The following is a 27,790-nucleotide window of genomic DNA, read 5'->3' on the forward strand; positions in this document are numbered from 1 at the left end:
CTAGTTTCAATTCTTTGCCCCATTTTCTATTTTTTTTTTTTTTCTTATTGGTTACTCTTTTTTTTTTTTTTTTTTTTTTTTTGAGATGAAGTCTCGCTCTTGTCCCCCAGGCTGGAGTGCAATGGTGTGATCTCTGCTCACTGCAACCTCTGCCTCCCGGGTTCAAGCAATTCTCCTGCCTCAGCCTCCTGAGTAGATAAGATTACAGGTGCCTGCCACCACACCTGGCTAGTTTTTGTATTTTTAATAGAGACGGGGTTTCACCATGTTGGCCGGCTGGCGTCAAACTCCTGACCTAAGGTGATCCGCCCTTTGGGATTACAGGCGTGAGTCACCGCACCTGGCCGATTACTAACTCTTTAAGGAAAAAATTGTGCCTTTTTGTGTCTTACATGTAGTATTTTTTCTGCTGTTGTTTGTGTTACACACAGGTTCACATGCACTTGCACACACATGCCTGTTTACCATGAAGAAATAGCTGATTTTTAGTGGTCAAATATGGCAATCTTTTCTTTTGGGGTTTCTGGGTTTGGGGCTTTCGGTGCTCTTTAGGAATGCTTCTTTTACTCTAGGATTGTAATAATTACTTCATGTTTTTTCTAGTACTTTTATGATTTTTTAAGCATTTAACTCTTTGATGCAGCTAGAATTTAATTTGGTATAAGATGTTTGATAGGGACTCAGCATTATATAGCTATCCAGTTGTCCCAAGACTCTCCTGGAACTTCCCTTGAGTGATGCGAAATGCCACTTTTATCATATACTAGAGGTTTACATATATTTTAATTTATTCTTGGATTTTTTCTACTGATTTTCTTATTCCTTTATTGGTATTACTCTGTTAATTAGCATAGCTTCATATTATCTTTTAACATCTAATGAGACTCATCTGCCATCATTATTCATTTATGAAATTTTTTCTCATTCTTCCTACAGATTTTTTTCCAGATTAATTTTAGAATTGTTAATTCTAAAATTAATTAATTTCATTAATTAATTTTAGAAAGACTTGATCATTTTATCATACTACTTAAAACCTTCACAGGCTCCTTCTTCCCCATGGTTGCTAGGTTGGCTACACAAGAGTTACCCAAGAGCTTTGAAAATGTATAGATTCTCAGGCTTTCTCCACAAATATTCTAATAGAGTATGACTAGCTACCTCCTAATTTCATTTATATAAGAAACAAGATCATTTGTAGTTTTAGTCTGTTGTTGGACTAGATCATGTGCTCTGTGCTCTTATTACCATATTAGTCACAGTTTCCCAAAGGGATGCTTATACCTCCATTATTTCCACCCCTTCACCTTCTCTCCTCTTTCCTTCTACGTACACACTGTTTTTCATATGCTAACTTCCAATGACTCACTAAGGCCCAGTTCAAGGGCTACTTCATCTTTAGGAGCTTTTCTTCTTGACTTTTAGGTGCAATCTAGTACTGTCATTTATACTAGTGTCTCCGTACATTGGTCACGTGGTATTTGATTACATGTCCTCTAACTACTCTGTTCACTCCTTAAGGATGAGGCCATTATCCAATTCATCTCTGTATTCCAGTGTCTGAAACAGGGTCAGGTACCTACTAAATGCTTAATAAGTGTTTGTTGAATTCACACTTGGTAAATAAATTTTTTGAAAGGAAAGATTCTTAGGGTCCTAACTATAATTTCTTCAAAGGGGAAGGGTAAATTGTGAGACTGTTTGTATATATTTTTTGTTTACATGTTTCTGTCATTGTTATTTTGTTATTTTTATTTATAAAATGATAGATCTGTGGGTAGGTTGGGAGAAGTGATTAGCCTGCATTTCCTTTTTTATGAAAGAAAAACGAAATGAAGTTCAAATGGGAAATATCTCCAGAAAGTTTAACATTTTCTTATTAAGCAACTCATTGATTGGCATCTAAACTTGAGATATTTTATATAGTACTTTTAAAATGGGGATCTAACTTAACACAAAACACATTAAATAGCAGGTCATGTCAGATGGGGTTTAAGGATCATGAGCACTAAACAAAGGCAGATTTTTTTCTTGTTTATTGGTTATAGTAAATACACAATTTATTATTTGTTTTTTTAACATTTTAAAGGCTTTGGAACTGAAGAATCTGCCTGGTGAGTTCAACTCTGGGAATCAACCAAACAACAGAGAAAAAAACAGATACCGAGATATTCTTCCATGTAAGCTAAAAATGGTTTTGATTATTTTCCTGTTTACATTTAGCAAAAGTGAAAAGGGCACTGTATGGCTTTTTGTATGAGACATTTTGGCCTGTGACCACGATGAAGAGTTCTGGCACATAGCACTGGGTGACCTGGGCAGATTCTAAGATATGTGCTGCATAGGAGAGAGTCAGTTCCTCTCTTTCTGGTACATCCTTCAGCCACTGTCACAGGGTCCTTTACAGCAGTCCTTCAGCCTTGTTCTGATATATTGCTGCTTCTCAGGGCATGAGCCTTCCAAAACAAAATCCAATAGTCTGAGTCATACACCACTTTTGGTACCCAAAGCCTTAACCACCTTCTCTGGCTATTTTGTTTAGACACACAAAAAAGCTATTTGCATCCTTCATCCTGGACAACAAAGCTATTAATCTACTCTCCAACAGGAGGCTGCCTTTTGGTTGTCTCCACAAGGCCTTAACATTGCTTCCCAGTGTTGATGGGAGGGTAGTGGCACCTTCTGTCCTCCCCACTCAGTTACTCTTAGGAGTTATCCATCTCAGGCCATTCAAAGAGCAGAATCAAAACACAACAATGCAATTTTAATCTTAGGCAGGAAATCTCATTCCATAACTCACATTCCTTTCAGAGTCAAGGTTTTTCAAAACTAAATTTACTATTTTATTTCCTCCAACTTAATCCTCTTCTTATATTTTACATCTTACTTAATCACCAAGTTTAAACCAGAAAACAGGGAGTCAGTTGATTGTAATACCTCCAGGGTCCTACCCCATCTCTCAGTTCCCACGGCTGCTGACTTAGTCTGAGCCCATTTTAACTCTCAGCTGGTTACGGTCTTCTTCACTGCCTCACTTTCTGATCATTCACAAAAGCTACTGAGATTGCCTTAAAATGCAAGTCAGAACATGTAGCTTTTCTTTTAAAGCTCTTTCTTGGCTCTTTGTTACTGTCATGGTACAGTTGTTTAACATGGCATATGAATTTCACCTGTTTGCTTCTCTAGCCTTAGCTCTCCCACAGAACTTCGTTTGCTATCTAGAATTAATAATTCTTTTTTTGTTCGTTGGTTGTTATGCCTCTTAAACTGCAGTTCTTGAAAGAACTACTCATCCCTTCTTTGCTGAGGCAGTTCCTGCTGTCTTTCTTAAGCAGCTCCAACAGGCTTTTCTTATTTTCCTCAAAGCTAGGTTTGGTGTTTTTCCAGTAGTTTCTTAGCATCTTGTAACCACTCACCCCTTCTACCAAACCATATTTTAATTTATTTTCATTTTTGTTTCTCCTACTAGACTTGAGATAGTTATTATAAAAACCAGAGTGGAATGCAGTGACTGCTGTCATTAGATAAATACCTCATGTTTAGTGGGTTTATTAAAATTGAAAATAACTTTTTGATTATAAAAAACAATAAATACATTTCCAACATGGTTAAAATAATCTACTCTGTTATCTTCTGTGGGGAGAGCGTGGAGAAGTACATTGATGAATACTTCTGAAATCAGAGTAATGAACCATGATTAAACATTTTAATAAATAATGCTAATAATTTGTTGCTTCTCCAAAATGTCAAAGGTCCAAATTTCATAATTTCTATTCCTGCTTGTGCAGTTTGCCCTCAAGGAGACTAAAAGCAAACATGCCTTAATAATTAGCCTTTCAGCATTGTAAGAAGCTCATTTTACAATAGAGGGTACACATAATATTTTATCTGACTTGAAGTTTTTATTCTGGATATCAAAAGAGTTACAACTAAGAAATTCAAAGATAATAAAAAATAAAGTTAAACCATTAAAGTAAGGAAAGTTATGTGAAACTTTCTGCTTTTCATAAAAGAAAAGAAACTGTAATTCAACCATATTCTACCTAAAGGCCCATTGGTGTATCTACCTCATAACACAGTGTAATCTAATCTGAAACTCAGTCAACTTAAGTGGCCATCATAAAAAACTCTTTGGTTTTTTAAAATCACACATTTCTTGGCTTTATAGAAAAGGTTCCTGAAGATTCACATCAAGAAAGCTAGAGAAGTAATTTGTGTGTTGTCTTCAAATGCTGAGAACACTAAATGGATGAATTCACACACCTTTGAACACTACAAATACAGGCAGCCTTCACTTTGCATGGCCTCAATATGCTCAAATATCGGTTACTGTGTTTAACTAAATAACACCAGTCCCACAACAATACAATTCACATTTTAGTTACCACAATATATTCACTGCAAGTAATTGCCTAAAGCAATAAGCATCTTTGCTAGCACTTTAGTCCACAAGTCCCTATGTAAATAACAGATGTGCATCATGACCAGTGACTAATAAATGTTACTTCTTTCAACATATGTCAGTGATAGGTAACTGTGAGCCTGTTATTCAGTTCACACACAGCAAAGCATCTGATTGTGTTGTCTTCTTGTCTCTCAATGGTAAACCCCTATGACCTTTTATCAAAATGTATAATCGAGAGAGAGATTTGGCTGAGAGACATGAAACGGCAGTAAAGAAACAAAAAGTGATAAAGTTGGGAATGAAATTTGAATGGAGTTATAGAAGAACTAGCTGACCAGGGACATGCTGACACTGCTACTGCTCAAGAGACTCTAGAGTTGCAGCCTAAGGCACTTGTGGAAGGGGAACTCACCGACATGAATGACCAAAGTGGTTGTGAGGAAAAAGATAAAGGCAACCTAGGGGAGGCAATGATGGCAAAAACTTGACATTAAAGAAAGAAACTTTGGAGCTATTTCACAACAATATAAGTGCCAAGGATAAAAGGTAGAAACTGATCCAGACTTAGAAGTTAGCCTAGACATAGAAAAAATGCTTACTCTGTATTGTAAGTTATACAACAAAAAGAAGAGGCAGACACTGTTCAAACTACTCTTGGTAAGTTTTTTTTTTTTTTTTTTAAACAAATTAAATGCTTTAATTCCCAATATTTCTAATGTTTTAAATTACAATGTTCTAAATAAATGTTAGTCTTGCTATTTTTTGCTTCTCTATATATGTATAGCCAGCAATAAGTGAGTTTTTAATGATTTCACAAAAAAATTTAAGAGTCATGAAACAAGAATAGTATTTCCTATTGATTATTAAGATTCTTTTGCATGGTTTCAACTTGCATGGTCATATTTATGGCCCCGTACCATCATGCCAAGCAAGAATGGCCTTTATTTTGTAGTATAGGAATTTTTAGGTATAAAGACAATATCTTCCATTTCTTTAACATTTCATAACTTACAAAGCATTTTGAAGACTAATAAAAGAGCAAGTCACACAGGTTCTCCAACTCTTGGCCTAATACTTTTTCTGTTAGTTGTCTGTCTCTCAGGGATCTACTCAGAACTAATAAAGGTAATGACTTAGGTTTCTGTTAGCTTCTCACTTTTCAGAGCATGTTTACGTATTTCTCATTGAGTGCTCTGTATGCTCATGTGAGAAGAACAGGGAAGATGATAATATCTAAATTTAATGCAAGACAATAAGGAAGGGATAATCTTTCAACAAATCGTCTGGATAGTTGCATATTCATATACCAAAAATGAACTTTGATTCTTACCTCAAAACTTATATAAAAATTAACTCAAAGGAGATTATAGACCTATCATTAGAGTTAAAAACATAAAACTTCTGAAAGAAACCCTAGGAGAAGATGTTACTGCCCTTGGGTTTGGCAAATTTTTCCTAAATAGGACACAAAACCCTCAAATTGTAAAAGAAAAAAAATAAATTGAACTTCATCAAATAAGAAAAAATCCCTGCTCTTCAAAGCATATTATTATAAAACCAGAAAGGAAAGCAACAGGCTGGAAGAAAAATACATGCAAAACATTTATCTCACAAAAACTTATATTCATAATCTATAATTACTACAAATCAAGAAGAAGACAAAGAACCCAACACTAAATGAGCAAAAGATTTGAGCAGACACTTCTCAAGGAAGATATATGGATGGCAAATAAATGCATGAAATGATATTCACCATTATAAATCATTAGGAAAATGCAAATTAAAACCATAATGTGATACCATTTTATGCTCACTACAATGAAATGGAGTTTGTTTCTAATAAAGTTAAACATATACCTACCATATCATTCAGCAGTTCTATTCATATGTTTTACCTAAGAGAAAGTAAAGCATATGTCTGCATAAAGACTTATATATTAATGTTATCAGCTTTACTTATAATAGCCAAAAACTGGAAACAGTGCAAATCCCCATCAACAGGAGAGTTGGATAAACAAATTGTGGTATGTCTACATAATAGAATGCAACCAGGCAATAAAAAATGACTAACAATGCATTGAACAACATGACTGAATCTTAAAATAATTTTACTCAGTGAAATAAGCCAGTCAAAAGAGTATATACTGTATGTTATGAACCAAATTAAATTCTCCCAAAATTCATATGTTGAAGTTCCAACCCTTCGTACCTCAGATGTGACCTAATTTGGAGATAGGACCTTTAAAGTGCTAATTAAGATAAAATGAGGCTCTTAGAGTGTGCCCAATCCAATCCATCAGGTGTCCTTATATAAGAAGCAACTGGGACACACAAGAGACATCAGGGATCCAAAGGCACAGAGAAAAGTCCACGTGAAGACACAGCAAGAAGGCAGCCGTTGGCAGGCCAAGGAGAGAGACCTCAGGAAAAACCAAGCCTGCTGCCACCTTGATCTTTGTCTTAGTTTGTTTTGTGTTGCTATAAAGGAATAATTTATAAAGAAAAGGGATTTATTTAGCTCATAGTTCTGCAGACTGGAAGGTTCAAGAGTGGGCATCTGGTGAGGGCTACAGGCTGCTTCCACTCATGGTGGGAAGTGAAGTGAAGCCAGCATATGCAGAGATCACATGGTGAAAGAGGAAGCAGGAGAGAAATGCGGAGGTGCCCGGCTCTTGCAGAACGAATAGAATGAGAGCTCACTCATGCCATTAATCTATCAATGAGAGATCTGCCCCTGTGACCCAAACACATCCCATTAGGCTTCACTTCCAACATTGGGTATCAAGTTTCAGCATGAGGTTTAGAAGGGCCAAACATCTAAATCATAGCATTTTGCCCCTGGCCCTTTAAAACTTATGTTCTTACCACATTGCAAAATACAATTGTTCCTTCCCAATAGTCCCTAAAAGTCAACTTGTTTCAGCACCAGCTTAAAAGTTCAAAGTCATATCTAAGACTCAAAGTAAGTTATTTCCAGTTGTAAGCCTGTAAAATCAAAAAAGAGGATATTTACCTCCAAGGTAAAATGGTGGTACAGTCATTGGGTAAACACTTCCATTCCAAAAAGGAAAAATTGGTCAAAAGAAAGGGATAATAGTCCCCATGCAAGTCCAAAACCCAGCAGGGCACACATTAAATCTTAAAGCTCCAAAATAATCTCCTTTGACTCCATGCCCTGCATATTGGTCACAGTGGTGTGTGGGGTGGGCTCCCAAGGCCTTGGGTAGCCCTTCCCCCATAGCTTTGCGGGGCACAGACCACTGGCTGCTTCCATGGGTTGTAATAATGCTGCAGCTTTTTCAGGCTGATGTGGAATGCTGTTAATAGCTCTACTATGGTGGGGTTCCAGCACCTTTGTGGCTCCACTAAGAGTTGCCCTGGTGTGGACTCTAAGGAAACTCTAGCCCAACATTTCCACTAAAGATTGCCTTAGTAGGAGCTCTCTGTGGTGGCTCCACCCCCGCAATAGGCATCTGCCTGCACTCCCAGGCTTTTTAATATATTCTCTGAAATTTATGTTAAAGCTGCCAAGCCTCCATGTCCCTTGCATTCTGGATGCCTGCAGACTTAACACCACATGAATGCCACCAAGGCTTACCACTTAGCCCCTCAGGAGCAGTGGCCCAAACCCTACCTGGGGCCATTTGACCCATTGCTGGAGCCAGAGCAGCCAGGATGTGGGGAGCAGCATCCTGAGGTGGCCACGGGCAGTGGTGCTCCAGGTCTGTCCCCAAAAGGCCTTCTGTGCTTCTAGACCTGGGGGCCTATTAGGGAAGGGGTGGCCCCAGATATTTCTGAAGTGCTTTTGGGCACTTTTTCCAGACTCTTCCTCTTATTTTTGTCTTTTTCTGAGCCTTCCACACACTTCCAACCTCTACTCATGGCCCAGTTCTAAAACTGCTTCCACATTTTCAGACATCTTTATAGCAACACCCCAATTCTCAGTACCAATTCTGTCTTAGTCCATTTTGTATTGTTATAAAGGAGTACCTGAGGCTGGTTAATTTATAAAGAAAAGAGGTTTATTCAGCTCCCGGTTCTGCTGGCTGGAAGGTTCAAGATTGGGCCTGTAGTGAGGGCCTTAGGCTGCTTCCACTCATGGTAGAAGGTGAAATGGAATCAGCATGTGCAGAGATTACATGTGAAAGAGGACGCAAGAGGGAGAGAGAGAGGTGCCCCGTCCTTTTTAATAATCAGTTTTTGCAGCAGTGAATAGAGTGAGAACTCAGTCAGCCCCAAGGAAGGGCATTAACCTATTCATGAGTGATTTGTCTCCATGTCTCAAAACCTCCCATTAGGCCCCACTTCCAATGTTGGTGATCAGTTTTCAATATTAGGTTTGGAGAGGACAAACATCCAAACCCTAACAATTGCTGCACTTCCAGCCTCCAGAATGTGAAAATAAATTTCCACCCTAGAAAACTAATATACTGTATGCTTCCACATATATAAAATTTTAGAAATTTTAAACTAATTTGTATTGACAGAGTATATCAGTGGTTCCACATATATAAAATGTTAGAAAATTTAAACTAATTTGTATTGACAGAGCATATCAGTGGTTGCCTTGGGGCAAGATGAGAGCAAGAAGGGTAGATTATAAAGAGGCATGAGGATAGTTTTGCACTGATGGAGATGTTTAATTATCTTTATTGTGGTGGTCTTATGGGTGCACATGTATGACAGTTATACTTCCATAAACTGTGAAAAAGGTGGTCTGTGAGTGCAAAAGGTATATTACACTTGTAAAAAATTTTCATACAGTTCACCTTTATAATGTAGATAGATGGGAAAACAAGCTCTTTAAGGCAGAGATTTAACAAGCTTCTTTCTGTACTTCTTGAGGTTGCTGTATGTTTGCTTCTATTACTACCACCTACTAATAGTAATAGTAGTAGTAGTAACACTAATATGTTTATTACTATTGCTTATTACTAATTTAAGTCTGTTATAGGTAATAATATTTAATTCCCACAACAACCTATCTCTGAGGTGTCAGTATGTTAGTGTCCTTGTTTTACAAAAAGGCTAAAAGAGATTAAGTAATTTTCTCACAGTCACACTGCAAATAGAGAGAGACCTGGGATTCAAACCCAGGCTTAACCACCACTGTATTTATTGTACATTGCTTTGTTTTCTATTTCAAGAAACTTTTTTTTTTTTTTTCCGTTTTGAGATGGAGTCTTATCTCCCAGGTTGGAGTGCAATGGCACAATCTCAGCTCACCGCAACCTCTGCCTCCTGAGTTCAAGCGATTTTCCTGCCTCAGTCACCCAAGTAGCTGGAATTATAGGCATGTGCCACCACACCCGGGTAATTTTGTATTTTTAGTAGAGATGGGTTTTCTCCATGTTGGTTAGGCTGGTCTCGAACTCCCAACCTCAGGTGATCTGCCCACCTCGGCCTCCCAAAGTACTGGGATTACAGGTATGAGCCCAGCTGTTTTGTTTCTTTAAGAATCAGAGTCTACTTGGAGTTCAGTATCACAATCATAGCTCACTGAAACCTCAAACTCCTGAGCTTAAGCAATCCTCCCACCTCAGCTTCCCAAGTAGCTGGGACTATGGGGATGGGTACGTGCCACCACACCCAGCTAATTTTTTATTCATTTATTTTTTTTAGAAACAGGGACTCACTCTTTTGCTTAGGCTGGTCTCAAATTCTTGGCTTCAAGTGATCCTTCTGCCTCAGCCTCCCAAGTAGCTGGAATGCCTGGCTCTCGTCATTCTTCTTATAGATATGAAATTTTATTTTGTAGTATTTGTTGCTATTACTTCATTTTCTTTCTCTTTTCCCTTAATTTTAAATCACTATTCTGATCTATTAGCTGTTTGATTGGAGATGGGTATAGGTAGTTGATGTAGTCTCAAACTCTACCTTTATCTTTCTTTCTTTCTTTCTTTCTTTTTTTGTATCCTGATAAATGAATATTTTTATTGGTTTTAGGAATCTTGGATTTTAGTTCTTTTTTTTTCTCATTTTTTCCCCCCGAGTGTTACTTTACTGTCCTCTTCCTTCCAGTGTTTTAGATGAGAGCTGTAATGTTCATATGACTCCTTTTCTTCGTGAGAAATATGTTCCTTTTTTTCAAAATCTTTAACTATCTTCCTGGAATTAAATAATATTACCAGGTGTGCTTCATTTCCATCAGTCTTACCTAGACAAATAAACCCTTTAATTGATCTTCCTTTAGCTGTAATACATTTCATCAGTTAGTAATTGCTCCTCTTGCCTTCTTTTTTTTTTTTTTTTTTTTTTGGCTTCTATGAATTGTGGGGTTGTCTCTCGGTTCTATCTTGTAAAACTTTTTCTCTTGTTATTTCTTCTACCTCTGTAGTTTTGCATGTACTTTCTCTATCTCTCTGATTTTTATTCTTATTTTCTTCTTTCACTTGGTCTTATAGGAAACTAATTTAAGTTTTTAAAAAAACTTTCCTCCTTCAAATCATCTACTAAAATTTTTAGCTTGTTTGATGGTTAATTTCATGTGTCAACTAGGCTAGGCTATGATACTCAGCTATTTGGTCAAATATTAGTCTAGATGTTGGTGTGAAGGTATTTTTTAAAGATGTAATTAACATTTAGATTAGCAGACTTTGAGTAAAGCTGATTAACCTCCATTATGAGAGCGGGCCCCATTCAGTCAGTTGAAGTCATTAAGAAAAAAAGGCTCATATTTCCAGGGGAAGAAGGAATTCTACCTCCAGACTGCCTTTGGACTCAAGACTACAATGTCAACTTTTCCCTGGGTTTCTAACCTGTTGGCCTGCCCTGCAGATATTGACTTGCCAGTCTCCGCAATCATGAGTCAGTTCTTTAAATCTTTCTCACCATATATATACAGTCTATTGATTCTATTTATCTAGAGAATCTAGAGTAATAGAACTTAGTAATGAGAGCAATTCTAGAGGAACAGAGTTTTAAGGATGAGTTTTATGAATTACTTCCTTAATCTGATAAGATGTAAAAGCATTAATGACTTTTCAATAGTGAACAGAGTATTAATAATTCATAGTGTAATGTAACAGTAGAGATACGCAAAGTATTGCCATTAGGTAATCCTATTCAGACACTTAGAAGAAGCAAGGTTCTGGGTGTCTGTATCTGATACCTTAGAACATTTTTGAGTTCTCATGAGAACAATGAGATTGGCTAGTTACTCCTGATGTAGAGAAGGAAAGGATGATCTTAGGGATTAATTTTCCCAGCTCAAGTGCCACATAAATAACGCAAAAGTTTCTCTTTCTTCCCTGAAAGAAACTCTTATATTCCAACAAAACTGAGATTATAGAAAACCAAAGCCAAAATCTCATCCTGAAAATGACTGAATTACAGTGCAAATTGAATCCCCACCCTTTTAGGGTGTCTGCTGTTAAAATGAGGGCATTGACTGAGAAGGAATGGGATCTTGAAAACTGGAGTGGAGACATATGTGAAGAGCCCTATAAAGCTGGGTGTATTGAACCCCTTGACTCTGATGAGTCTTCCTTGCCAGTAAAAGCAGCCAGGCCACCCCCATCTGAGGAGATTAATGCTACTTTACCTGAGGAAACATTTATTACCTCCCTAAGTTTGTTGCCTTGCAAGACATTGCTGATTCTTCTCAAGACTCACAGCCACCATCCTTCATTGCTTCTAGCTCAGCAGGCCCTTAAAGGTAAGGTACGAAGTGTGGCCCATGGGGAAGTATGTTACACTACAAAAGAGCTATATGATTTTTCCAATTTATACTGAGAGAAATCTGGGAAATATTTGTGGGGAAGGATTTTAAGGGTGTGGGACAATGGTGAAAGGAACTTAGTGTTTGATCAGGCTTAATTTATTGAAATGGGACCTCTAATCTCTAAGAAGAGATTCTGGACTTAATATGTAGCTTGGGGAGTTAGAAAGAGCTCTTACAGTTTATTTGGTTAGTTGTATTTAGTGGACCAAAAGGTGGCCCAGTCTAAATGAAGATAAAATGCCAGAACTGCCTTGATATATACTATATACTGTGAAGGAAGGGATCCAAAGGATTAGGGAGATTGGAACATTAGATTGGGTTTATCATTTAAGACCTGCCCACCCACCCCAGGAGGTCTAGAGGATGTACTTTTCTCATAACTGTGATAAATATATTTGTGAGGTGAGTCCCAGCATCCTTGAAGAATACTGTGATTGTTCTTCTCTGTAGCTCAGATATTGCAGTGGAAATTGCTGCCACTGAATTGGGAAACCTGAATGCAGTGGGTGTAATTGAATCCCAGAGAAATAAGGGCCAGGTGGTGGCACTTGATAGCCAAAGGTAAGGTGAATGTGGTATGGTAATAGACAGCAGAGTCAAAGCAGCAATCAGAACAGTCTGATCTGCAGAGACCTATGGTGTTGATTAGTTGATCATGGTGTTCCTAGAAGTGAACTAGATGGGACGTCTACTAAATTCTTCCTTGATATGTGTAAGCATAAGAGTTCTAGGTCAAGTGAGCAAAAATCTAACCTGAACCATAGGAACAGAGAATCACAGCCAGTCAATAATATCCCAGACTTGAGCCAGTTTACACACGCAGAACACCTTGAATGAATGGGAGGACCCTGGCACACTGCCAAGAATGTATACTGTTAATCTTTCAGCCTTCCCCAAAGGGACCTGTAGCCTTTTGCCAGAGCAACTACACATTTGGAAAAAAGAAAATAATCAAACCTTTCAGAAACTACTGGACACTGGCTCTGAATTGACACCAATTCCAGGAGAACCGAAACATCACTGTGGTCTACAAATCAAAGCAGGGGCTTATGGAGGTCAGGTATTCAATGGAACTTTAGTTCAAGTTCATTTCACAGTGGACTCAGTAGGTCCCTAAACCCATCTTGTGATTATTTTCCAAGCCCTGGAATGAATAATTGGCATAAACATACTCAGTAACTGGTAGAATCCTCACATTGCTTCTCTGACCTGTGGAGTGAGGAATATTATGGCAGGAAAGGGCAAATGGAAGCCACTAGAACTGATTCTGCTTAGGAAAATAGTATAAAAGCAAAAGCAATACTACATTCCTGAAGAGATTACTGATATTAATGCCTCCATCAAGGACTTTAAGGATGAAGTGATGTTGATATCTATCACATCCCATTCAACTCACCTGTTTGACCTATACAGAAAAAAGATGGAATTTGGAGAATGACAGTGGATTATTGTAAGCTTCCTCAGATGCTGACTCCAGTTGCAGCTGCTATACCAGATATAGTTTCATTGCCTTAGAAAATCAACACATCCCTTCATACCTGCTGTGTAGCTAGTAGCTATTGATCTGGGAAATGCTTTGTTTTCTCTATACCTATTAATCAAGAACACCAAAAGTAGTTTACTTTCAGCCTGGCAGGGCTAGCAATACACCCTCACTGTCCTGCCTCAGGGGTGAATTAACTCTTCAGCCCTATGTTGTAATTTAGTTGTCAGGGATCTCAATCACCTTTCCGTTCCACAGGATATTACAGAGGTTTATTACATTGATGACATTGTGCTGATTGGACCTAGTGAACAAGAAGTAGCAAATGCTTTAGTCTTATTGTCTGTCAGAGGGTGGGAGATATATACAACAAAAATTCAGTGGCCTTCTACTTCAGTGAAATTTCTAGGGCTCCAGTGGTGTGGGACATGTTGAGATAATCATAAGGTGAAGGATAAATTGTATCTGGCTCTTCTTACAACCAAAAAAGAGGCACAATGGCTAGTGAACCTGGGTGTTTTGGAGGAAACATTCCTTATTGTATTTGCTACTCTGGTCCATTTACTAAGTGATATGAAAAGCTGCTAGTTTTGAGTGGGACCCAAAACAAGAGAAGGCTCTGAAACACGTTCAGTCTGCCATGTAAGCCTCTCTGCCACGTGGGCCGTATGATCTAGCAGATCCAGTGGTGCTTGAAGTGTTCATGGCAGATAAGGGTGCTATTTGGACCTTTAGCAGACCCCTTTAGATGAGTCACAGTGCAGGCACATAGGATTTTAGAGTAAATTCCTGCCACCCTCTGTGGACTCTCTTTTTGAGAAACAGTTTTTGACCTGCTACTGGGCCTTGGTAGAGACTGCTTCATAGACTACTAAGTAGAGAATGTTTAACCATGGGCCACCAAGCCATAAAGTTGGGCATACACAACAGCACTCCACCATCAAATGAAAGTGGTAGATACAAGATTGGGCTTGAGCAGATCCTGAAGGCACAAGTAAGTTACACAAGGAAGCTGCCCAAATGCTCACTGTTCCCACCCCTGCTACATTACCTATCTTCAGCCTGCACCTATTGCCTCATGAGAAGTTCCCTATGATCCGCTGACAGAAGAAGAGAAGACTTGGACGTGGTCTACAGAAGGTTCTGCATGATATAAAGGTACCACCCAGAAGACAGCTAGAGCACTACAGCCCCTTTTTTGAGACATCTCTGAAGGACAGTGGTTAAGAGAAGTACTCCCAGTGGGGAGAATATTGGGTAGTGCACTTGGTGGGTTTTTCTTTTTTTTGCCTGGAGAAATGGCCAGAGGTATAAATCTATACTGATTCATGGGCTATGTTTAACGACTTAGCCGGATGGTCAGGGACTTTGAAGGAACATGATTGGAAAAATTGGTGGCAGTAAGGTCTGGGGAAGAGGCATGTGAATAGACCTTGCTAGATAGGCACAAACACAAAGATATTTGTATCCCATGTGAATGCTCACCAAAGGTTGATCTCAGCAGAGGAAGACTTTAATAATCAAGTGAATAGAATGACTTGCTCTATGAATATCAGCTAGACTATTCCCCCAGCCACCCCTGTCATTGTGTCATTGCCCATAGGTCTCATGAACAAAGTGGCCTTAGTGGCAGGGATGGAGGTTATGTATGAGCTCAGCAACATGGACTTCCACTCACCAAGGCTGACCTGGCTACAGCTACTACTGAGTGTCCAATCTGCCAGCAACAGAGACCAACACTGAGTACCTGATGGGCACTATTCCATGGGATGATCAGCCAGCTAGCTGATGGCAGGTTGATTACATTGGGACCACTTCCATCATGGAAGGAGCAGTGCTTTTTTCTTACTAGAATACACAGTAACTCTGGGTATGGATTTGCCTTCCCTGCACACAGTGCTCCTGCCAATTTACCATCTGTGGACCTACAGAATGCCTTATCCACCATCATGGTATTCCATACAGCATTGCTGTAATCAAGGAACTCACTTTGTGGCAAATACCTTGTGGCAATGGCCTCACTGCCACTGTGTTACCATATTCCTTATCCTCTCAAAGCAGCTGGCTTGATAGAATGGATAAATGGCCTTTCGAAGACTCAATTACAGTGAAAGCTAGGTGACAGTACCTTGCGGGGCTGGGGTAATGTTCTCCAGGAGGTTATATATGCCCCAGATCAGCATCCAATATATGATGCTGTTTCTACCATAGCCAGGATTCAAGAATCAAGAGGTTGAAATGGGAGTGGCACCAGTCGCCATTATCCCTAGTCATCCATTAGCATAATTTTTCCTTCCTGTTCATGTGGCCTTATGCTCTGCTGGTCTAGGGGTCTTAGTGGCTCTGTTCACTAATGTTGTCTGACACTTAGGCCTTTCTGTCTGCAAACTTGGGTCTTCCTTGATGGACAACAGAGTTTGGAATTAATTTTGCGCCAGAGTCTAGATTTACCTAGTCTGTGGAGTCTAGAAGATTGTTGCATAATATGGAACAAGTTGCTTTGTACAGATTCTTTATTTTAAAAGTATGAATAGAATAGCACCTCCCTCGAAGGTTTGTTTTGGAGTTGACAAGGTGATACATGTAGTGTATCATGCTGCTTGAACCTGGTATGCATGTTTCACTGCGTTCTATTAGTACTCTCGCTTCTGTTTAGGGAGCTTTCCTATGATCACTTGAATTATTTCCTTTCTGTAGTGAATTCCACAGCTTGCTTCTGAAATTCCTTTTTTATATTCCCCTTGTATGCGCTATGTCTTTTAGCACTTTAATCATTATTGTAGTTTTAAAAAATTTTTTTTTCTGAGTTCTGGGAAAATTTTTTAAGCTGGTTTTTTAAACATGAATTTGTTTTTCTGTTCAATTCCTGCTTTAGGAGGTTGAGTTGAATGATTGTGACTTTTATATGAAATCAAGCTTTTATTAGTTTAGATTATTTAATTTTCACATATTTAATCTCATTTCAAAATTTAAAACATGCTTTTTTTACTATGAAGTAACTCATACTGTTTATATACTGTAATAACTGCTGCTAACATTGCGATGAACACTTGCCAGGCTTATGATTATATGACATATATCATCATATATGTACATACATATGATGAAAGATCTCCCTACAGAGCCATTGTTACTGCCTTTATAATTTAGTAATATAACATATTTGTTAGTAAACATAGATATATAGTATTGTTTTAAACAATTAATGCTCTCTTGAATTTTATTTAATATACAAATAGGAGTTTTTAAGGTGTTATCACCTTTTATAGAAAGGAGAACATTTGTTGTGATTTTTTAGAATGTGCTCCCTTTTTGAAATACTGGGTACCTTTATATATCTAGCAATTTTTTTTTTTAAACGGAGTCTCACTTATTCTGTCGCCCAGGCTGGAGTACAGTGGAGCGGTCTCGGCTCACTGCAGCCTCCACCTCCCTGGTTCAAGCGATTCTCCTGCCTCAGCCGCGTGAGTAGCTGGGATTATAGGTGTGAGCCACCGCGCCTGGCTGTTTTTTCTGCTTGTTCATATTTACAAGGGAAAGTTTCTGTGTACTATGTTAAAATTTGAGAAGAGTTCTGCCAGATATTATGTAAATGCCTGTTTAGGTCTTGTCAGCATATTTACTAGATAAATGGTCTGTGTGATTCTGAGTAGTGAGGACAGGTTATTGGTGAGAGAGCTGCATGGCAGAGAAGAGCCTCCTTTTCTGTGTGTGTTTGTGCTCTTCATGTGGGGACTGGTGGTGGAACCAGAGCTTCAGATGTCTGTGTCAGGTGAAGAAGGAACTCCTGGAGCAGTGAAGCTTAGTAGGCCAAATAGTTGGTTTTCCCTCTCGTATTTGTTATAACAGTCCATGTTAGATGAGTCCCATATTACTTGGAGCAAATCCCCTTGGTAGCATCCTTTTGCCACAATATCTTTGCTTTGAATAACATGCCCTATCACCAGCTGAAGGCTGAGAATGGACATAAAATATGGCTGTCTAGTTTGGAGGACACTGGTGGAATTCCATTAATCCTAGGATTTATCTGCAGTCAACTATTAGATTTTTTTTCCCCCTGGCCCCTGCTGCTCTGGGTTTGCAGGTTTCACGGATTTGCAGGAGAATATCATTCATTTACTCCCACAGAGAGTTTCTTCTCTGTTGTGTTCAGTTGCAAACTAGAGGATACTTCCCTTGACTTAATCTTACCTATGCCAGTTCTAGCAGAAATTTCCAAAAGTACCTGGATGGTAATGATATCATTCTGTGTTTATTAAAAACTGATCTGAAAAATAAACCTCTCATAATTGTATATTTCTTAGGTCATGCCAATAGTTTTCAGGGAGGAAAGAATTTAAACTCATGGACTCAACCCTTTTGAAAAAAAAAACTCCTAGGCCACCTTCTTTATTGGTCAGAGAGATATATGGATTTATGTGTGTGAAATCCTTTCGTGAAGTCTGGGTGTGATGTATCTCCCACCTTTATCTACCAGATGTTTCTGTTTCTGTAATAGATGATTCAACACGCGTTCCTCTTGGAAAAAGCAAGGACTACATCAATGCTAGTTATATTAGGATAGTCAATTGTGGACAAGAGTATTTTTATATCGCTACTCAAGGACCACTGCTGAGCACCATAGATGACTTTTGGCAAATGGTGTTGGAAAATAATTCTAATGTTATTGCCATGATAACCAGAGAGATAGAAGGTGGAGTTATCAAATGCTACCCTTACTGGCCCATTTCTCTGAAGAAGCCATTGGAATTGAAACACTTCCGTGTATTCCTGGAGAACTACCAGATACTTCAATATTTCATCATTCGAATGTTTCAAGTTGTGGAGAAGTCTGTAAGTTTTTAAACATCAGTATTAGATATATGTTTCACCACATAAGCAAATGTCTTAGAACTAGAAGTTAGGAGTAGGATGGAAAATAGACCGACGATACTTCTTAAAGTAACTTTTTACTTGTCCCTGGTACCAGAAGCCACCACCACTTCTCCTCCTCCTTAACCAGATTCTGTAGAGAAGATCAAATTGGAAAAGAGAGGTGGGGTACGGAGAGTGTCTGTTGAAGTTGTCTGATTCTGGGTTATACCTGCTTCTGCCAAGTGTGGCAGATATGTGTTTAGTCCTTAAGGTATGCTAATCACTGGGCCAGACACTATCAGTACTTACCGAGTAGTGAAGAGGTCGGTACACTCACTGATAGATACCTAACTTACTGTGTTCAGTGATAATGTTGAGATATGTCTTGGCCACTTTGGGGCTCAGAAGGTAAATACTTAGCTTTACTTGGAGTTTGGGGTAAGGTTTACTGGAGGATGTAGCATTTGTTTTGAGAATTATCCAAATGAGAAAGATGGAGGGAGAAAGTAGATGATCAAAATATAAAATAATACAAGGTGTGTATAGAGACAAATGTAAGTAGTTAAGTGTTTCTGAAATGTAAAAGTTCAGTGCCAGGGAGTAATAAAAGATGAGATGAGGTTATCAAAAGTAAGCAGGGGTCAGCTAGAATGTGAAATGTCTTAAATTTCAGCTAAGTAGCATGAACTTTATTATGAAGATAATTGGGAGACATTGAAGAATTTTAGTAAGTGACATGATCAACTACGGCTGTTGGCATGGGGGTGGAAAGCACAGACGCAAGTGTTTTGCAGATAAAATTGGGAGACTTATAATTGACTTATGACTTATAATTTATAAGTGACAGAGGAGGGGTTGAAAATATATTCAATACAGTAACCACATGTGGATATTTGTTTAAATTTAAGTTATTTAAATTTATGTAAAATAACAAATTGAGTTCCTCACCTGCAGTAGCCACGTTTCTAGGGCTTATTAGTCACATGTTGATAGTGGCTACTATATATTGCCATATTTAAGACATTTGCTTCAGTATAAAAAGTTCTGTTGAGAAGCACTGGTCTAGAATAATTCATGTATTTCTCGGTCTAATAGACTTAGAAAACAGAAAAGGAATGGTTTATAGCAGAAAGCAATGAGTTAGATTGCTCTAGTGGATTCAGTTGGCAGGTAGGTGATACATGTGTTAACAGGAGTGAAGGGAATAGGAGTTGAACAGGAAACTTGTAGAGAGTGGTGAGTTTTGGAGTCATCACCAAAGTTGATTGGAGCACAATCACCAGGAAAAGGGTTGCTGAGTGATGCTGAGGTTTGACCCATAAATTTGTAACAGCAACAAAATATGTGATTATGTGTTTTGTTTTTTTTGTTTTTTCCCAGCAGTATAACATTGAGATTCCTGAGTACGGGTTATGGGACTGACCCAGAGAGAGAGATTAATTTTAAGGAATTGGTTCAAGTGATTGTGGAGGGTTGGCAAATCTGCGGGGTGGGAAAGTAGGCTGAAGACCCAGGGAAGAATTGCAGTTTGAGTCCAAAAGCAATCTGCTAGTAGAATTCCTTCTTGCTCATGGGAGATCAGTTTTTGTTCTGTGAAGGCCTTCAGCTGATTAGATGAAGCCAACCCATTTTATGGAGAATAACCTGCTTTGCTCAAATTCTACCAATTTAAATGTTAATCGCACCTAAAAAATACTTTCACAGAGACACAAAATAATATTTGGCCTAGTATCTGGGTACCAGGGCTTAGCCAAGTTGACACATAAAATTAACTATCACAAATTTCAGTAGACACTGTGGATTAGAATAGAGCTCTGAACACTAGCATCTTTATTCAGGAAGCTTAGGAAAAAGAGAGGTGCATTCAGAAGAAGCAGAGGAGAAGTGAGAAACTCATTTTGAGTTCTTCCATTAGGGTCCCATGTGTGGTAAAATAAGGGCCCCACACTGGGGAAAGGGTCATGATCTCTTTGAATGAGATATAGGTAAATTCAAAGTGCTTTATCTGACAATACTGGGAAGAGTTTCATGACTCCGCTTCAAGGGGGCTCAGCACAATAGTGGGACCCACAGTCTACTCTCATGGTCATTGACTACCCTGTCTTCATCGCTGGAAGAGATTGGCGCCTCTCTTGTCAGACACCTATATGTCTTAATTGAATTTCATATGTCATTTCTAAACTAAAATACATTGCCTTTTGGTCTTATTCCTAACATGACAGTCCATCTCTCACTCTAAGCATTTTGAAATCTTGGTTTTCCTGCAGCCTCACGGTACAGAAGAATGATGCTAGATTAGAATTCAAGACACCTACATTACAGTTCCAGCTCTAAATGTGTGAACCTTCTGACCTAGCATACATCTCTCGTCCCCCTCATCCTTACATTTTCATCTGTAAAATGGAGATAAAATGGTGCCTACCTCACATGATTGATGTGAAGATTGAAGGAGAGAATTCATGTGAAGCCCCTAGCATAGTACCTGCCACATAGCAAGTGCTTAACTTTTGTTACCTGTTAGTACTGGTATTTTTATTGTTGTTACTGTGCTCTCCTTTGTAAAATGGAGAAAACCTCTATTCCTAGCAACTTCCAGAATTCTTATAAACATCAAAAAGAGGTTTGAGTATTTTTTGAAAGTTCTATATAATACCAAGGTAATACCATGTAACCATTATTATTATCATTTAAATATTAGAAGTTGGCGGGAGGTCTCTCAAATATAAGAAATCAATAAATATCTTTCTCGCTCTGTTTCTTTCTCTAACAGACAGGAACTGGTCACTCTGTAAAACAGTTGCAGTTCACCAAGTGGCCAGACCATGGCACTCCTGCCTCAGCAGATAGCTTCATAAAATATGTTCGTTATGCAAGGAAGAGCCACCTTACGGGACCCATGGTTGTTCACTGCAGTGCTGGCATAGGCCGGACAGGGGTGTTCCTATGTGTGGATGTCGTGTTCTGTGCCATCGTAAAGAACTGTTCAGTAAGTGTGTGAATCAAGCAGATACCCTGATGCTGTTGGTAAACACACTACATTTAACAGCCTGATCATTTGGAAGACTAATATTTGGTCTTCAAAAGCAACTTAGTAAATCAAAAGCACATGAGCTTTCGATACCTGATTCTCACTGAACTTGCTGCAGGTTCCTGGGGGTGTTTGTGAAAATTAAAGTGTGTAATGTAAATAATGGCTTAGGACAGTGTCTGGAACATAATAGATATACAGAAAATGTGAGTTCCATTTCCTTTTCCTTCCCTGTATCTTACACAGGGTGTTTAGACTTACTAGAGAATGTTGATAGAGTGTGCCTGTTTTTAATGAATATAAGTGACAAGCACATAAGAATGTGAGAAAAAATGTAGACTTCCGAGTGAATGAGGGGTCCCTGTTCGACTGCCTGTTTTGCCACATAGTTTAGATTTTGGTGACTTTGGGTAAATTGCTCAACCTCTCTCAAACCTAGTTTTCTCATTTGCAAAATGAACATAATAATATAATTGAGTTTGAGTCAATAATTCACAATCCTTTACTTTTCTTTTTTAATTTGCAACCAGCTAAGAGATAGACACAGGAACCAGACATGTGATGATTACAATATTTCCTTTATTATTATTTTTATTCTCGTTTTATTTGTTAAAATAGATTCCATCTGTGTTGTTTTTCCTTTTATTTTTAGTTGACATGTAATAATTGTACATATTTGTGGGGTAGAGAGAGTGTATTTAGGTATCTGTATACAATGTGTAGTGATCAGATCAAGGTAGTTAACGTATCCATCACCTCAAACATTTATCATTTCTTTGTGTTGTGAACACCAAAAATCTTCTCTCCTAACTTTTTGAATATATACAATAAATTACAGTCAACCATATTTGCCCTACAGTGATGCAGAACACCAGAGCTCATTCCTCCTATCTAGCTGTAATTTTGTATTTGTTAGCCAACCTTACCTTATCATCTTTAATACCCACAGTTCTACTCTCGACTTCCATGAGCTCGATTTTTTAGCTCTCATATATAAATGAGAACATACAGTATTTATCTTTCTGTGCCTGCCTTGTTTTGCTTAATACAATGTTCTCCAGACTTATCCATGTTGCTGCAAATGACAGGATGTCACTCTTTTTTATGGCTGCATGGTGTTCCCTTTTCCAATCCATTAGCATAGGATTTTCACCAGTGTTTCATAGTTTTCCTCATAGAAGTCTTTTACTTTTTTTGCTTAAATTTATCCTAGGGTTTTTTTTTTTTTTTATAGCTATTGTAAATAAGATCACCTTCTTTATTTTCTCTCAGCTAGTTCATTATTGGCATCTAGAAATATCACTGATTTTTGTATGTCGACTTTGTATCCTGCAACTTTACTGAATTAGTTTATTAGTTCTAAGTGTTTTGGTAGAGTCATTAGTTTTGGGGGATATGTATGTGTATATATGTGTGTGTGTGTATATATATGAATATGTGAATATATAGTCATGTCACATGCAAAGAGGGACAATTTAATTTCCTTTTTCCAATTTGGATGCCCCTTATTTCTTTCTCTTGACTAATTGCAATGGCTAGGATATCCAACATTATGCTGAATAAGAATGGTAAAACTGGGCATTCTTGACTTGTTTTCCAGTTCTTAGAAGAAAGGCTTTGAGCTTTTCCCCATTCAGTATGATGTTAGCTGTGTGTTTGTCATATATGGTCTTTATTGTGTTTAGATATGTTCCTTCTATGCCTCATTTGTTGAGAGTTTTTGTTTTTTTAATCATTAAAGCATGTTGAATTTTATGAAATGTTTCTTCTACATCTATTAAGATTCTCATATGGTTTTTGTCATTCATTCTGTTGATGTGATGTATCACATTTATTGATTTGCATATGTCAAATTATACTTGCATTCTGGGGATAAATCCCACTTGATCATAGTGCATTATCTTTTTGATGTGCTGTTACATTTGTTTTGCTAGTATTTTGTTGAAGATTTTTTTTTTGCATCTATGTTCATCAGGGATATTGGCTTGAACTTTTTTTTCATTGTGTCTCTGCCAGATTTTGGTATCAAGATGATAATGGCTTCATAGAATGAGTTAGGGAGGAGTCCCTCCTCCTTGAATTTTTTGGAATCATTTCAGTAGGATTGGTACCAGTTCTTCTTTGTACTTGTGGTAGAATTTAGCTATGAATCCATCTGGTCCAGGACTTTTTTTGGTTGGTAGGATTTTTATTACTGTTTCACTTTTGGAATTCATTATTGGTCTGTTTAGGTTTTCAATTTCTTCCTGGTTCAATCTTGGGAGGATGTGTGTTTTCAGGAATTTACTCATTTCCTCTAGACTTTCTAATTTTTGTGTGCAGAGATATTTATAATGATCTCTGAGAATCTTTTATATTTCTATGGGATTAGTTGTAATGTCATCTTTGTCATTTCTGATTGTGCTTAGATTTTCTCTTTTGTTGTTTAGCTAGCAGTCTATCAATTTTGTTTATTCTTTCAAAAAACAGACCAGGCATGGTGGCTCATGCCTGTGATCCCAGCACTTTGGGAGACTGAGGCAGATGGATCACCTGAGGTCAGGAGTTCGAGACCAGTCTGACCAATGTGGCAAAACCCTGTCTCTACTAAAAATACAAAAATTAGCCAGGTGTGGTGGTGTGCACCTGCAGTCCCAGCTACTCGGGAAGCTGAGACAGGAGAATTGCTTGAACCCAAGAGGTAGAGGTTGCAGTGAGCCGAGATTGTGCCACTGCACTCCAGCCTGGGAGACAGAGCGAGACTCCGTCTCAAAAAAAAAAAAAAAAAAAAAAAATTGTTTTGTTGATCTTTTGTATGCATTTTTGCATCTTAATTTCATTCAGTTCTCCTCTGATTTTGATTATTTGTTTTCTTCTGCTAGTTGGATTGATTCATTCTTTTTTCTAGTTTCTCTAGGTGTGACATCAGATTGTTCATTTAAGATCTTCCTAACTTCTTTGATGTAGACATTTAGCACTATAGACTTTACTCCGAGCACTGCTTTAGCTGCATCCCAAAATTTTTGATTTGTTTTGTCTCTGTTTTCATTAATTTCAAATAATTTTTTTGATTTCTGAATTCATTTGTTTACCCAAAAGTCACTTAGGAGCAAGTTGTTTAATTTCCAAGTAATTGCATAGTTTTGGGAGATCTTCTTGGTAGTAATTTCTATTTTTATTATACTATGGTCTGAGAGTATGCTTGAGATGATTTCAGTGTTTTTAAATTTTTTCAGATTTGCTTCATGGTTGAGCATATAGTCGTTCTTAGAGTATATTCCATGTACAGATAAGAAGACTGTATATCCTATGATTTTGGAGTGGACTAGTCTATAGATGTCTATTGAGTCCAATTGGTCAAGTGTTGAATTTAAGTCCAGAATTTCTTTATTAATTTTTTGCTTTGATGATCTCTCTAATCCTGTCAATTGGGTGTTGAAGGCTCCCAATATTATTGTGTGGACTAAGTCTTTTCCTAGGTCCGGAGGAACTTGTTTTAAGAATCTGGGTGCTCCAATGTTAGCTGTGTGTATATTTAAGATAGTTAAGTCTTCTTTTTGAATTGTTCCCTTTGTCATTGTGTAATGCCCTTCTTTGTCCTTTTAGATCATTGTTGGTTCAAAGTCTGTTTTATCTGATATAAGAATAGTGACTCCTGCTTTCTTTTTGTTTTCCATTTGCATTATAGATCTTTCTCCATCCCTTTAGTTTGAACCTGTGGGTGTTCTTACATGTGAGATGGGTCTCTTGAAGACAGAAGATGGTTGGGCCTTGTTTTTTAAATCCAATTTGCCATCCTAAGCCTTTTAAGTGGGATATTTAGACCATTTGCCTTCAAGGTTTATATCAATATGTGAGATTTTGATGCTGCCATCATGTTGTTAGCTGGATGCTTTGTAGACGTGATTGTGTATTTGCTTTATAGTATCTGTGGGCCATGTACTTGTGTTTTTGTGGTGCCCGGTACTGTTCTTTCATTTCCACGTTTAGCACTTCCTTAAGGGCTTCTTGTAAGACTGGTCTGGTACTCATGAATTTCCTTAACTTTGCTTGTCTGAAAAGGATTTTATTTCTCCTCTGCTTATGAAGCTTAGTTTGGCAGAATATCAAATTATTGTTTGGAGTTTCTTTTATTTAATGATGCTGAAAATAGGTCCACAATTTCTTCTCACTTGTAAGTTTCTGCTGATAGGTCTACTCCTAGCCTGATGGGATTCCCTTTGTAAGTAAACTGACCTTTCTCTCTAGCTGTCTTTAAGATTTTTTCTTTGGCATTGACCTTGGTGAATCTGTTAACTATATGTCCTGAGGATGATCATTTTGTATGGTATCTCGCAGGACTTTGCTGAATTTCTTAAATTTGTCTATTGACTTCTCTAGTGAGACTGGGAAAAGTTTTGTGCACTATATTTTCAAATATGTTTTCCAAGTTGTTTACTCTTCTTCTCTTTCAGAAATGACAGTGAGTCATAGGTTTGGTCTCTTTACACAATCTCTTATTTCTTGGAGGTTTTGTTCATTTTCAATTTTTATTTATTTATTTTTTTTGAGACAGAGTCTTGCCTGTCGCCCAGTTTGGAGTGCAGTGGCGTTATCTCAGATCACTACATCCTCCACCTCTCAGGTTCAAGCAATTTTTGTGCCTCAGCCTCCTGAGTAACTGGGGCTACAGGCGCATGCCACCATGCCTTGCTAGTTTTTGTATTTTTAGTAGAGATGGGGTTTCACCGTGTTCGCCAGGCAAGTCTTGAACTCTGGCCCCAAGTGATCCTCCCGCCTCAGCCTCCCAAAGTGCTGGGATCATAGGCATGAGCCACCATGCCCAGCCCAAAATTCTTTTTTGTTTATTTTTGTCTGTCTGAATTGATTTGAAGGACCAATCTTTGAGCTCTGAGATTCTTTCCTCATCTTGGTCTATTCTGTTCTTAATGCTTCCAACTGTATTATGAAATTTCTGTAGTGAATTTTTCAATTCCAGAAGGTCAGTTTGTTTGTTTCTTAAAATGGCTTTGTCAGCTTTTTAACTCTTGGATCATTTTACTGAATTCCTTGGATTAGGTTTCAGCTGTCTCCTGAATCTTATTAAACTTCCTTACCACCCAGATTCTGAGCTCTTTGTTTGTCATTTCAACCATCTCAATTTAGTTAAGAACAATTTCTAGCGAGCTAGTACAATTATTTGGAGATAAGGAGGCACTGATTTTTTGAATTGCCAAAGTTCTTGCACTAAACCTTTCTCTTCTGAGAGGGCAGGTGTTCTTTTATCATGTTGAATTTGTTATCATTTTGATGAGGCTTTTTGTTTTTATATTCTTTATATCACTTGAGGATTTGACTGTAGCGTAAGCTGAGTATAGTCAATTGGCTTTATTTCTGAGTGCTTTCAGAGGGCCAACGCTCTGAATGGAATATTTATTAATACTTGTAGCTAGATTCTGGCGCTGGATTTCACAGGCAGTGTATACTGGAAGAGTTTTGGATGTTGTAATTTAGGCTTCAATCCAGTAGATGGTGCTTGAGAGTAACGGTCGGCAAATAGACTCTTAGCCACACAACTCTTTTATATTTCAGCGTATTTGCAGCAGTGGGGGTAGGAAGGGGTAGCGATGATCCCCTGCCAGGTCCATTTCCAGGCCTTAGGGGAGCCCCCTCCAGTCACTGGCACCATGCCCACATCTCTTTAACCCCAAGGGGGACCCTGGCAGCCTGTGCTCTCTCCGCCCTTGGGGCAGCCTGAGCCAAAGATTAGGTCACCAAAAGATCCACAGCACGCTGGAGGCCTGCTGGTCCTCTGTGCTTGGCAGTCAGAGCTAATTGTGCAGTAGGTCTACAGATGGTTTGTTGATGCAGTAGGTCAAGGGTGTGAGATCTCCAGGCAGGGCGATGTTGCTGTGGGTGTACGGCTGATGTGGCACCCATAGCCTAGGGTTTTCTGCCCAGCAGACATCTGTGGGGACTTCCCAGTTCTTTTTGCCTTGACTGGTTCTCAAGAAGCTATTCTAAAGAAGTGGCAACTTATCTTAGATCACAAAGTAAAGAATAGAAACAAAGAAAAAAATTTTAAAAAATTCTCTATGCTTTAACTCCATCCCCACCACATTTCAACTGCTTATTATCTAAATTTATGTATTTTTATATTACCTTTCTCTTAATAGGTTTCTATAGCTATTATGGCTTTTCATGAATTTGTCTTTCAGCTTCATACCAGAGTTAGGCATGGATTGCACACCATCATTACAGTAATAGAGTATTCTGGCTTTGTCCGTGTTGTTAATGTTACCAGTGGATTTTATGCCTTGAAAAGTTTTCTTTTTGAAT

The 27,790-nt window shown here is 38.2% G+C and overlaps 1 protein-coding gene across 2 annotated transcripts in view; it reads left to right on the forward strand.

Moving 5' to 3' along the window:
* Nucleotides 1-27,790, forward strand: part of PTPN20 (protein tyrosine phosphatase non-receptor type 20) — a 69,708-nt gene that overhangs the window by 33,363 nt on the left and 8,555 nt on the right. Inside the window, exons 5-7 of one of the 2 annotated variants that reach the window (XM_007962648.3) lie at nucleotides 2,090-2,180; nucleotides 18,110-18,444; nucleotides 21,236-21,451. In XM_007962648.3, coding sequence (XP_007960839.1) covers nucleotides 2,090-2,180; nucleotides 18,110-18,444; nucleotides 21,236-21,451 — 642 coding nt within the window. The remainder of the gene's footprint in view (nucleotides 1-2,089; nucleotides 2,181-18,109; nucleotides 18,445-21,235; nucleotides 21,452-27,790) is intronic. The other variant, XM_073018995.1, reaches the window with a different exon arrangement.

Source organism: Chlorocebus sabaeus, chromosome 9 (assembly GCF_047675955.1).
Source record: "Chlorocebus sabaeus isolate Y175 chromosome 9, mChlSab1.0.hap1, whole genome shotgun sequence".
In the NCBI taxonomy this organism is placed as follows: domain Eukaryota; kingdom Metazoa; phylum Chordata; class Mammalia; order Primates; family Cercopithecidae; genus Chlorocebus; species Chlorocebus sabaeus.